Here is a 12,863-nt window from a genome sequence, read left to right as displayed (position 1 = left end):
CACATATGAGATATAACAACATTTGATATTGGTGGGAGATAAGGAGATAATGATTACTTATAAGATGATAATCCAAATTAGATAATGGAGATGAATCTTTAAAAACAAGAACAATGTAAAATATATATCATGCAGTCTCTAAAATTAAAATTTACAATGATATTTCATTTGTTTTTTTGTAACCCATACAACAAAAATAAAATATCAAAAACAAAAAAAAAACAAAAAAAATGATTTGAGGTACTGTAAAAGAGAATGAGATAAATGAAAGAGAATGAGAGAATATGAAAATGTAAAAGTAAAAGAATGCTAATATGAGAGAATGAGAGAATGGTTATTTATATGATAAGAATTGATGGAAGTTACAAAAGGAAACTGAATGCATAATTATAATTTACTGTGTTTGAATAAAATTGAATGGTGGAATATGATTAATGCATAATTTATTTTTTTCAGTTATAATTTTATTTTAATGTGTGAGTTAAATGTACAGTAAAACCTCTATAAATTAATAATGTCAGGACCAAGAAAATCTATTAATTTATAGAGGTTTTAATTTATCGATAAATTAATAATTATTAATTTATTGAGAGACTTACCAAAAAATATATTTAAAAAACAAAACAATCGTTATAACTAATATTTTTATAAAATCAATTACAAGGAAAATAACAATTATCATGTTTTAAAGATAACATTTAAAGATTTTTATATATTAAAAATATTTAAAATAAACTCTAATAAAAATTAATGTGCATATATATATATATATGTTTAGATAATTTTTTATAATTATTAATTTATATTATCGATGGGACCATATATTTACAAAGGATTTTCAAAAAAATTATTATCTTATTATATTATCGAATAATGTCCAAAATTACATTAGTCCCAACTTTATTAATTTATAGAGATTATTAATTTAACGAGTATTAATTTATAGAGGTTCTACTGTATTGTGTTAATTGAGTTTTAACTATTGTTTAAAGCAATTAAATAATTAGAAAGTAAATAAAAATAAAAAAATTTGAAAACATTAAATTAAAATCAACCAATAAGGAAAGACCAAAACTTTACTTTTATATATATGATTTATAACTGTTCATGGCAAAACTTGTATATTTCTCTTTCATTTATTCAGTCTTTTGGTTAGTCTTTATTCTTTTAATTAAAATTTTAAAATGAATGGTTGAATAACATACAAATTTACTTAGATTTAAAAATCCATTAAATCCATGCTTCAATAACCGTCTAAGTCCGACAAAATGAATTTGAATCAAGATTACTGTTAATTAATTACTAATATATTTAAACCCAAAAAATACCCAATACGGTACACAAATTATGTATGGAGATCATTGACATTTTTTTTTCTTCAAAAGAATATATTTTTTTGAGAGAATTAGATACTTAAGAATATGATTCTCTCATTCTCTTGCTAAGCTCAGTACCTTGCTTTCCTCACGACAACGATCGTATAAGTTTGGATTTTTGTTTGAAATAGTCTAGGGCCTCTAGGCTCTACGAGAAGAATTAAACAACAAAATGTTTGAAATGTCCCAAAGAATACTAGATTATTTTGTTTAAAATTGGAAACCGGCCAGTAATCTTTAATCTTTAACCTCCGGTTTTTTTGGTTCTTTGGATCTATTAGATTCCACAAAAAAGACAAGCCAAAGCCCAATGTGATGTAATGAGAACTTAGTGAGTAACTTTGAGAGGAGTTGTCTCAAAACAACTCTCCTCTCTTCAATCTTATGAAATATCAAATCTAATACTGTTTGCTCTTGGTGACAACCTAATCTCTTTCCTCTTTCTTTAGTTTCTCTGCATAATAAAGCTCCTAATGAGCTATCTTATATCTCTTGCTTAATAAGCTCTTTAAGAACACAAATCTACTTGTTTTGAGATTGCTTTCAGGTTCGTGTGCATTATCAGCTGGTTTCTAGTTTGGAAACCGACCACTAATCTCTTTGGATATAAACAAAACAATTAATTAGATTTCCATATATACGTGGCTGCCTCTGGCTACCAAAGCTTGTCTTTTATCAACAAGGAAAGAGAGAACTATCTTGAATTCTTGATTAGTAATAATCCTTACTAATATTTTCTCCAAACATTATGGAAATTTTCAATTGCTTCCAAATATGCAAAACTAAGTTGTTTCATGAGATACCATTATTTACAAAACAAAAGTTATTTTCACAACCCCATTAAAATGTGTTAATGCATGTGATCATGTACATTATCCCTTCCTAAAAAATCTATCAACAATGTTTAGAAAAATGTTTTATGTAGGCTTACTCTCCGATAAATACATAGACCCAAGATTACGTTTGCAGATTGCGCTAACGGACCTAACAAAATTAGGTGTTTATGAAAATGACGTATGATGATGACTGACCATTTACTTGACTTCGTAGCGTGTTAGAAAATTATCAAAATTAAAACGTCGCTAAGACTATTCAAACAGTAAACATGTTACGCGCTCCAGAATCTCTATATAACACCACCTTCTCATACTCGTTTCTTGGCAACAAAGTCATATAAACCTAAACACTTATATACCAAAACATTTGATATACATTTTCTCTCTAGTAGAATGACTTCGATCATAATCTTTACTCTAGCCATTATTTTGAGTTCAAGAACTTCGGGAGCCACATCTCGTGGGCGTGGGCTCTTTGAAGCTTCTGCCGTTGAGAAACATGAGCAATGGATGTCTCGATTCCATCGCGTTTACTCACACGATTCTGAGAAAAAGCTAGTAGGTTTGAGATCTTTAAGAAGAACTTAAAGTTCGTCGAGAGCTTCAACAGGAATACAAACAAGACGTATAAGTTGGATGTCAACAAGTTCTCTGACCTCACCGACGAGGAATTTCAGGCGAGGTACATGGGGCTGCTAGTGCCCGAAGGTACTTCATCACTGGATTATTACGATACGATGTCATTTAGACATGAAAATGTCAGTGAAACCGGTGAGAGCATGGATTGGAGACAGGAAGGGGCCGTTACACCGGTTAAGAACCAAGGACACCGGTTAAGACAGGAAGGGGCCGTTACACTAGTCACAGGCCACTGCGTGTCTGCAAATGTGGGAAGTGTGAGTGCAATCTTACCACTTTGCAGGAGCTCGATCGAGAGGAAGACAAGGTCCATGATTTTCTTTCTGGTCTTGATGAACCTTTTAACACGGTGAGACCGACTCTGGTTTCTCGTGTGCCGATTCAACCTTTGGAGGAAGTGTATAATGTTGTTCGTCAAGAGGAAGATCTAAGAAACAATGTTAAAAAGGAGGATAATGCAGCTGACATCACTGCGTATGCAGTACATCAACAAGGTCGTGTTTCTTTGTCTGTCCGTGTTGACGATGCGAACGCTGTGTGTACCCACTGTCATCGTAGTCGTCATTCCTCTGATCGTTGTTTTGCTGTTGTGGGATATCTGGAGTGGTGGGGTGATCACCCAAGGAGTCGTGTGGTACAAGGAAGAGATCGTGGTGGTCATTTTGGTGGCACATCGGGTGGACGTGGTCGTAACATGACTTATGCAAATGTGGTTCACGTGCCTCCAATGCCACCTCAAGAACGTGCTAGTTATGTAATCACCGACAAAGACCGTGATGGCGTAAGTGGCCTTGACGACAACCAATGGGCACGTCTTATGAAGCTTCTCAACGCTGGAGGAAATGGTGGAGCAAGCTCCAGTTAGGAAAGAGTTTCGGGTAATTATTCTACTCCCTCTTGGATATTAGACACCGGTGCCTCTCATTATTTGACGGGCAACTATGGTGTGCTCACAAATGTGCGATACATGGAGCCTGTGCTGGTTATTTTGGCTGATGGGAGGGAGCGAATTGTTAAAAGTAATTCATCATCACTTTCACATGTGCTACAAAGATTTACTCAAAGTCAAAAAGAGAAGGTAATTAAATAGGACGGTGCTTCTATTGTTATAATAAGAAGTGGTGGTTGTTATGTTTGTCAACAAAAGTGGGCTGCAAGCTTCCTATAAATAGAGAGAGATCAAGCGAGAGCAAATCATCCCATAGCATCCAATATAATAAAGAGAAGTTGCAATACTAAGCAACATATAAAATAAGTGAGTGTGTGAGGTTTCCAAAAATAACGAGTGGTGTGAGATTTGAGTGTCTTTACTATTAAGTTATAAACTTTGTATCGTGAGTGATTTACAAATAAATATAAGAGTGTTTTATTTAGTTGGCTTATATATTTGTGGTTAATTTATTAATTGTGTATTTACAAGATACCAATTATATTTTAACCCAATATTAAACCGATTAAATTCTCAACATTTGGTATCAGAGCGAAGTCGAACCGACCAACTCTTATATTTATTTCTTTAGTTGTTATTTGGAAGTTTTGGTAAAATCATGGCGGATTTTACTACCTCTATTGAGAAGCTCAATAACAATAATTATGGGTCATGGAGTACTCGCATGAAGTTTTATTTGCTCGGACAAGATTTATGGGATATCGTTAACGGAGCTGAGACGACACCACCAAGGGAAGCAAGAAGCATAGACACAACTTCCGACACCTCAACCTCAACACTGGTACGACAAGATGCTGCATCTCAAAGACCAACAGGTGATCATGACACCCTGAAGAAGTAGAAGTTCAAGGCGGGTAAAGCCATGTACACTTTAACCGTGGCTGTAGAAGAAGATTTTCTACAACAGATTAAAGATGCCCGAACACCAAGAGAAGCTTGGGACATATTGACGACAATTTTTGCGAAGAAGAATGACGCAAAATTACAAAGGCTTGAGAATGAGCTTTTGTCTATCTCCCAGAAGAATATGTCCGTGAGTCAATATTTTTCGAAGGTGAAGTCTCTTTGTGATGAGATTTCTAAACTAGATCCTGAAAATTGTATTACTCAGAAAAGAATGAAAAGAGTTATCATTCATGGTCTGAAGCCGGAATACAAGAGTATTATTACGGCAACTCGGTGCTGGGCTACCGAGCCAACTTTAGCAGATCTAGAGAATTTGCTAATGAATGAGGAGGATCTAGATAAACCCACGCTTAGCCGACCAACCAATGGTGAAGAGACAGCTTTATTCACCAGTAAGAGAAATGAACAAGGTTATGGTTATGGTCGTGGTAGAGGACGTGGTCGAGATCGCGGTCGAGGACGCGGACGTGGACGTGGTACTGGGAGACTTAACGGACAAGAACAAGATGTTCAAGGAAACCATGAGAGAAGTTTCCAATCAGGGGGAGCTCGAGGAGCTCAAAATAATCAAGGTGGTCAGAACAGATGGCAACAAAATAATAATCAAAGTGATGCATGTTACCATTGTGGAAAGAAGAACAGATGGCAACATTATGCAAGAAATTGTTGGTCGAAGAAAGTTGAAGGAAATGCTGCCACAAGTTCAAAGAATGAAGGCCATGGAGAAGAAGATTGGGAGTTTGAAACTTCTTTCTTTGCGGAGGAAGTAGACATTGAAGATGGACGAGAGGAAGACTCAATAGAAGAATCTGCACTTACCGCTGTATGCGATCACTCAGTTGACTACAAAAATGATTGGATCGTTGACTCTGGGTGTTCAAATCATATGACAGGAGATGTGTCAAAATTGGTGAACATCACAAAATACAATGGAGATCATGTTATTATAATAGCTGATAACACACAATTGCCAATAGCCCATGTTGGTGAGACAAATCTACCACAGAAGAATGAACATGAAGAATTTCAACTTCAAAATGTTTATCATGTTCCCGGGATGAAGAAGAACCTGTAATCCGTACTTCAACTCACAAATGCAGGCAACTACGTACTGTTTGGTCCAGAAGATGTAAAGGTGTATCGAGAATTAAAAATTATTGGCACACCGTTCATAGAAGGACCAAAAATGAGGGCTATTTATGTGATGTCAGCAGAAGAAGCCTATGTTGAAAGAACGAGGAGAAGTGACACAGGCGACTTGTGGCATGCACGACTCAGACATGTCAATTACAGCAAATTAAAAATTATGATGCAGAAGTCGATGTTGAAGGGACTCCCACAACTTGAGATGAACCATGAGATTGTGTGCTGATACTAGGATTTTTGTGTTTTCTAGTAGGTCTCAATTAACCTTATGCTTTGTAATACTTAAGGTGTCAATCCAGTTGGGAAGGTTCACTATCACTCAAGATGCAATCAAGAAGTCACAAGTTAAGCCAATTCAAAAGAGTGTTTTTTTTTCTAACAATCCTAGAGTGATCAAAATGCAAAACCGAAATGAGTCACAGAACTAGAAACGAGAATGCATGACACGAAGCGAAAATGAATAAAAACATAAACGAGTCTAAGCATGAACTAAAAAGCAAGAAACAAAACTGTTCCAGGAATGTTATAAAAATCAGAAAGAAAGAAGTCCTAAGGATAGGGTAATTGATGTCGGTGGAGTATCCTAGTCTACAGAGTGTTTAACATACCACAAGCAAACTATCCCCAAACAATAAACATCACAACCTAGCTAATCCAATCTCTTGGCAAAAGCTACTCAGACTCAACCACTTCCATACCTAGCTCTCGCTAGAGGATCATGGTCGAGCAGGCATTACAAACAAGTTCATTCATGTCAACAAACATCCTAGACAACTAATCTCTTAGGCTAGGAACGTAAGTCTCTGACACTAGTTGGTCAGACATTTCATCAAACACCTTTTGGGTGTGGAAATGTCTCAAACCTAGTCCCAATTGATCAGAGAAAAACTAGTATTTCTTACTCTAGTCCAGAAGGGGATCATGCAATCAACGCTTAAACACTATACATCCTAAGATCCTCCACCTAATCTATTCCATCCTCAAGAACTAACACACTACTCAGATCCGAAAATCATAGTCAAGGATGCAAACATAGAAAACATTGAAACAAGCATTCTTAGATAGATTAAAATGTGAAGAACAACTTTGTAGAAGAAATCAAATCAAAATACTGAATAAATTCAAATATATCGGGATAAAAGATCAGAGTACGGTTTTGGTGGCTAGGGAAACCTTACAAAAGAAAACGAGATAAAAACTAAGATATCTTCAGCCAAGACTTAACAAAATGTATTTATAGTAAAAACATGTAAATCCCTATAACTTAAAACGACAAGGTGAAGCGTCGGTTTGGGAATCTCCTGAAGCGCGTAAGACGGAACGTCTTCCTGACATGTGCGGTGGAGTCGCGTGTCGTCTCTCCCTAGAGTGAGGTTGAGTGGAGTGAGTAGGAGTGGCTCCAGTGATGTGAGTGAAAATGGCTCGAGCATGGTCGGTGAAATTGGCTCGAGCTGGGTGTATACGCATCCACTAAAACGATGATAACTCTTGAACCACACCTCCGATTGGCTTGACATAAATGGCATTAGAAAGATGACTCAATTCTCTACAACTTTGATGAAGACGTCAAAAGCTGAATCCCTAGACCGGTGGCTCGAGTGATGGCTCGATTGTGGGAGTGAAGAGTAGCTCGATTGTGGAAGTGAGAAGCGCTCGATTGCGGAAGTGAGAAGTAGCTCGATTGTGGAAGTGAGGAGGGCTCGATTGCTGAAGTGAGGAGTAGCTCGATTGTAGAAGTGAGGTGGGCTCGATTGCGGAAGTGAGGAGTAGCTCGATTGTGGAAGTGAGGAGGGCTCGATTGCGGAAGTGAGGAGTAGCTCGATTGTGGAAGTGAGGAGGGCTCGATTGCGGAAGTGAGGAGTAGCTCGATTGTGGAAGTGAGGAGTAGCTCGATTGTGGAAGTGAGTAGGGCTCAATTGCGGAAGTGAGGAGTAGCTCGATTGCGGAGGTTGAGCATGGCTTGGTTGCGGAGGTTGAGTGTGGCTCGATTGCGGAGGTTGAGTGTGGCTCGATCCTCTGCGCTTCCAACGTCTCCTAGACACCTGAAAAACTCCGAAATGCGCAATGTATGCAAGGATGATGCAGAAGCTTCCTAAACATGCAAAATGTACGAAAGAGGTTCTAAAATGATGCAAAACGACTAGTTGTCCTAGCTAAATGCATGACAAATACAGGCTAAGGAGATGCAAAATATAGACATATCAACTCCCCCAAACTTATTGTTTGCTTGCCCTAAAGCAAACTATCAAGAACAAAGTATGGAAGAGAGGTGTGAAGATGGGGTCTCAGAACCTAAAACATGCTGAATAGAGGTGTCAAGGTCCTTGTTTTTAGTTCTATGATGCATGGTGAAGGAACTTTATTTCAAATCTACACATGCAATCCTATCAATCATCCCCTTTAACATTCATTAACAGAGAACTGTGAATCAAGCTAAACAATGTCATTGAACTCATTTGGCTAGGGTAAAGGTTAGAGACATAGATGGTCTCCTCATCAAGCGGTTTTATCAATACAGAACAAGGTTCTCTCACGAAAAGGAGTTGAGCTTAAGAGAAGGCTAAAGGTTGAAACCAACTGATACATACAAGAGCAGCGCCCTGTCTACCCAAAGAACACTCCAAACCGAAGTTGGTCCTATCTTTAACCTTCATCAGAAACTTCATCTCAAACTTTTTACACTTAGTCTTAGGAGGAGTTCACTTCTTTTCATTCTAGCAGATTGGGAAATCTTTATTATCACTATGGTTCGTTTTCTTTTCTTCAAGGGACTCTAGACATCTTAAGCATTTTTTCTTTTTTTTTCTTTGTCTAATCTTTTTATTTTATGCCCAGAACCAATAACTCTTTTTACTTTGCTCAACCTAAATCCTTTACTAGACTTGTAAACTATGTAAACACATCCCCCTCCTAAAGACTTTCTACCTCTTTACTTTTCTGCACAAATCCATACCCAATACCCAAAATCGAGTTCTCACCTAGTCCTACTAGTCCGGATAATGCAAACTAGAACTACACAAGATCCTACTCTTGTCGGTTAGAACCTAACACTTTCTAACAAGCTCAACATGGAAAAGGCTTGACACTCAAGAATACAATTGGCTTGAAAGAACGGTTGGTTAAGGGTGCGGGGAACTGTTCCAAAGATGGGAATCAGCTACTTGGATTGACAAGGGTGGTAAAAATGTGAAAGAAAATCCAAGTATGTGTATGGTATCCATGAGTTCAACTTCAATGCATCACATGATAATTGCAAGTCAGGACTAGGTTCAGGTAGATAGGGAATGATATCAATTCAAAATATGCTTCAATCTTACATTTTCAAGTTCAATCAACAAGCATCAAAGAACTAATAACAAGGGCCTTGATCCTATCCTATTGAATCCAGCATGCTAACAAGGTTACAATCATCATCAACCCCTATGCTAAATGCAACAACCCTATATGAATAACCCTAGACTCAATCCTAATATGCAAGTGCAAACTACATGAACACTCTGCTTTTGTGGAAATTTTCGAGCTTTTTTTTAATGTTTTTTTTTATGCAATAGATGGATGCAAACTCAAACATGATATGATGGAAAAAATTTAAATAAGAATCACAATACAACATCAGATACATCATCTCAAACCCTCCCCCAAACTTAAATTACACAGTCTCCTGTGTAAGAAAAGTTTGCAGGAGGATTTAAGAATCACAACAGTAACAATGCAGGAATGAAATGGTATGTACAAAGGAAAGGTCGGAGTACCTCAGTAGTAGAAGAAGGAGTCCGTGCTCGCCCAAGGAGGAGTGTGAAACTGACTCTGCCCTTCGCCTTGTTCGAGAACCGCGGGTGTGACATCAGCTGGTTGGTCGACTTGCTGCTCAACCGCTTGCATGTTCTGATACATGTTCGGCTGCTCGTCACACTGCATGTCATCGACTCTTGACTCACCATGGTCCGAGACCAACACAACAACTTCGGTAGGCTGATAATCACCCTGATGATCAACTTGCTGCTCAACCTCAACCTCATGCTCATCTCGAGCTGCAGAATGATGCGCTGATCTGTGACTAGAAGAGGCTCTGGAACCTCGCGAACCGAGTCTTCTTCTCTCCCTGGACTCATGTGGCGAGTGGCGTGAAGGAGCGGGTGAAGGCTAACGCTCCCGTGACACATATGAAGATTAACGTGCTGGGGAGGGAACCGGAGAGAGTGTTCTCTGAAGAGTTGGCTCGATGGAGACATCGTGTGTGGCTCGAGAGAGGGGCTCGATCGGGTGTTGGCTTGAGTAGCTCGAGCATGGTAGTTGGAGCGTGTGCGGAGTGAGATTAGCTCGAGCGTGACAGCGGAGGCGTGGCTCGAACGGGTGCAGAGTGATGAACCTCTCAGGATGGGTCGAGTCTGATTCCACGCCGTCGGTTGAACCTTGCTCGAGTCGACGATGGTTGAGAATGCACGGTGCTGGTTGAACTCTGCAACACCTCTTCTTCATTATCCCAAACCTCTTCCTTAATTTCCTTGGAGGAGAACTTCTCATTGTACCTTGGAGCTTCTTGATTTGCCCACTCATCTCCTTCACCATAGCTGTTAACTCTTTCACTGAATCCCTTAGAATCTGAGTATTTTGGAGTTCATACAAACTGTCAAGCGCGGGAGGACTTGACTCTTGCGGTTGGTGAGGTTTAGGAAGTAGGTCTTGACGCTTAGGGAGGGTAACGACTGCACTCGAGTTGGAGAATGGTCGAGTGACACTTTGAGTTTTCTCTTTGGTTACCAAAACCTCTGTTTCTGCCTCATTCACATCCTCAAAGATGTCAAACCCAGATTTCTGATCTTTCTCTTCAATCACGAAGGTCTGTCCATCAATAGTTGGTTTCTTCCTAGAATGCTTGATATCAAACTTCATCTTGAAGTTCTTACCCAGATTGAGATCAATCATCCCCTTCTTGACATCAATGACTGCTCCAGCTGTAGCTAAGAAAGGTCTTCCCAGGATTAGTGGATCTTTAGGCTCCTCATCCATTCCCAGCACCACAAAATCAGTAGGAATCTCAACTTGTCCAATTTTGATGGGCAAGTTCTCTAGTAGACCATGAGGAAATCTAGTAGTCCTATCAGCCAATATTAAGCGGAGGTTGCATGACTTGTATTCGTTGAATCCTAGCCTCTGAGCTACAGAGAGTGGCATGAGGCTTACTGAAGCACCAAGGTCACATAGGCACTTTTTGAAGGTCAATGGACCTAGAGAACAAGGCAAGGTGAAAGAACCAGGATCCTCTAGCTTCTTTGGGATAATCATCTTCTGAATAACAGCTTTGTATTCATGAATAACCCCACCTATGTCATGCACTACCCTCTCATCTTCCAAAACCTTAGCTTGAGCTCCTTTAGCTATTTCCTCCTTCTCTTTGGTCCTTTCTGTTACCAAATCAGTTAAAAACTTTTGATATTGAGGCACAAGTGCAAATGCATCAAGCAAAGGCATCCTAAGTTCAATCTCATTGACTTGGTTTTCGAACAGAGCTTTATACTTCTCAGTAAGCTGCTTCTTAAACCTCACTGGAAATGGTAGAGGTGGCTTGTATGGTGGAGGAATGAATCTCACAGGTTTATCCTTGGGAGCAGTGGGTTCTTTAGTAGCTTCAGGATCAGATTGCTTGGCTGACTTAATTGGATCCTTGAGCACCTCGATAGGATCCTTTATCTGAACTTCATATTGAAGAAATTCCTCCCCATCGAAACTCTCAGTGTCCTCAGTGAGCCGTACATCTACAGCTTGGGTGGTGATGGCATGCATAGTAGCATAGTTCTTGGGGTTTTGAACTGCTTTTCCAGGTAGTTGGCCAGTTGTTGGGGTAGAAGTAGAAACAGTCTTGCCTTCCATATACTTCATCTTGGAGTTAAGAGCTTCAAACTTGACATTCAGATCATTGTAAGAACATTCCATCCGCTGACTGAGTTCAACAAACTTCTTAGCAGTATCCAGAGAACCACTAGCTTGACCTTGAAGAAGTTGTTGCAGCATGTGCTTCTTTCTTGATCTGGGGCTGGGGTAGGCTGAACTGGTTGAGGGTGGAATCCTGGCGGTGGTAATGAGGGAGCTTGGTAACCCTGCTAGAATTGTTGTTTTGGTGCGAATCCCGGATTGTAAGGCACAAAAGGTTTTTATTGACCTTGTTGTTGTTGTTGAGGCGGGTACACTTGCTCTTATGGATTAGCAACGTTGTTACTTCGGTAAGACAAATTAGGGTCCGTCTTGTAGGGGTTGTAACCTTTGTTGTATCCACCCTGATTCTGGACATAGCTGATTTTCTCAGTCTGCTCACCCTCCCCATCTGGAACTTGGAAAGGGTCATCCTCAGATACAAAGTGGACGCTCCTCAGCTGGCTTCTCATTGACATTCTTGAGGTCTTTCTTGTACTTCTCCTCAGACCCAGCATCGCTGTGAACTGTGCGGTCATAGTCCTCATTGTAGTTGCCGTCAGACTGAGCGATTTTCTCAACCAGTTGCCATCCTTCCTCAATGTCTTTGTTCAAAAAATTACCGTTAGAAGCAGTGTCAAGCAGCATACGTATCTTCGGTAGTACACCATGGTAGAGAGTGCTCAGCAGTGACTTGTTGCTGAAACCATGGTGTGGACACTGGCTATGGTAACCTTTGTAACGCTCCCATGCTTCACAGAATGATTCTGAGCTCTTCTGAGTGAAGCTGGAAATCTCATTCCTGAGACGTGCTGTTCTGGAGTTGGAGAAAAACTTGGCCAAGAATGCCTTCTTGCAGCCATCCCAAATAGTGATTGATCCCTTGGGAAGGTTTTTCTCCCATTGATGAGCTTTGTCTCCCAGGGAGAATGGGAAGAGGCGCAACTTGTAACCATCCTCACTCACGCCGTTGATCTTGGTGAGACTGCACAGACGGTCGAACTCGTCCAAGTGGTTGAGTGAATCCTCCATAGGCAACCCGTGAAACTTGTTTCCTTGGATCATGGAGATCAGACCACTTTTGATTTCAAAGTTGTTGTT

The 12,863-nt window shown here is 39.5% G+C and overlaps 1 protein-coding gene and 1 non-coding gene across 2 annotated transcripts; both read left to right on the top strand.

Annotated features, from left to right (window-relative positions):
- The first annotated feature begins 4,662 nt into the window (after positions 1-4,662).
- Positions 4,663-5,781, top strand: LOC147938784 (uncharacterized). Its single transcript, XM_087465762.1, has one exon. The coding sequence runs from the start codon at positions 4,663-4,665 to the stop codon at positions 5,779-5,781; it is 1,119 nt and encodes a 372-aa protein (XP_087321888.1).
- A 6,684-nt stretch (positions 5,782-12,465) lies between these two features.
- LOC147938783 (small nucleolar RNA R71) lies at positions 12,466-12,572 on the top strand. The gene has a single exon (XR_015567556.1). It is a non-coding gene; the product is annotated as a small nucleolar RNA R71 (small nucleolar RNA).
- Positions 12,573-12,863: the final 291 nt, after the last annotated feature.

The sequence above is a fragment of the Camelina sativa genome, chromosome 9 (genome assembly GCF_030686135.1).
Source record: "Camelina sativa cultivar CO46 ecotype springtype chromosome 9, ASM3068613v1".
Lineage (NCBI taxonomy): Eukaryota > Viridiplantae > Streptophyta > Magnoliopsida > Brassicales > Brassicaceae > Camelina > Camelina sativa.
Note: the sequence above shows the minus strand (reverse complement) of the source record. Positions and strands in the feature narration are given on the sequence as shown.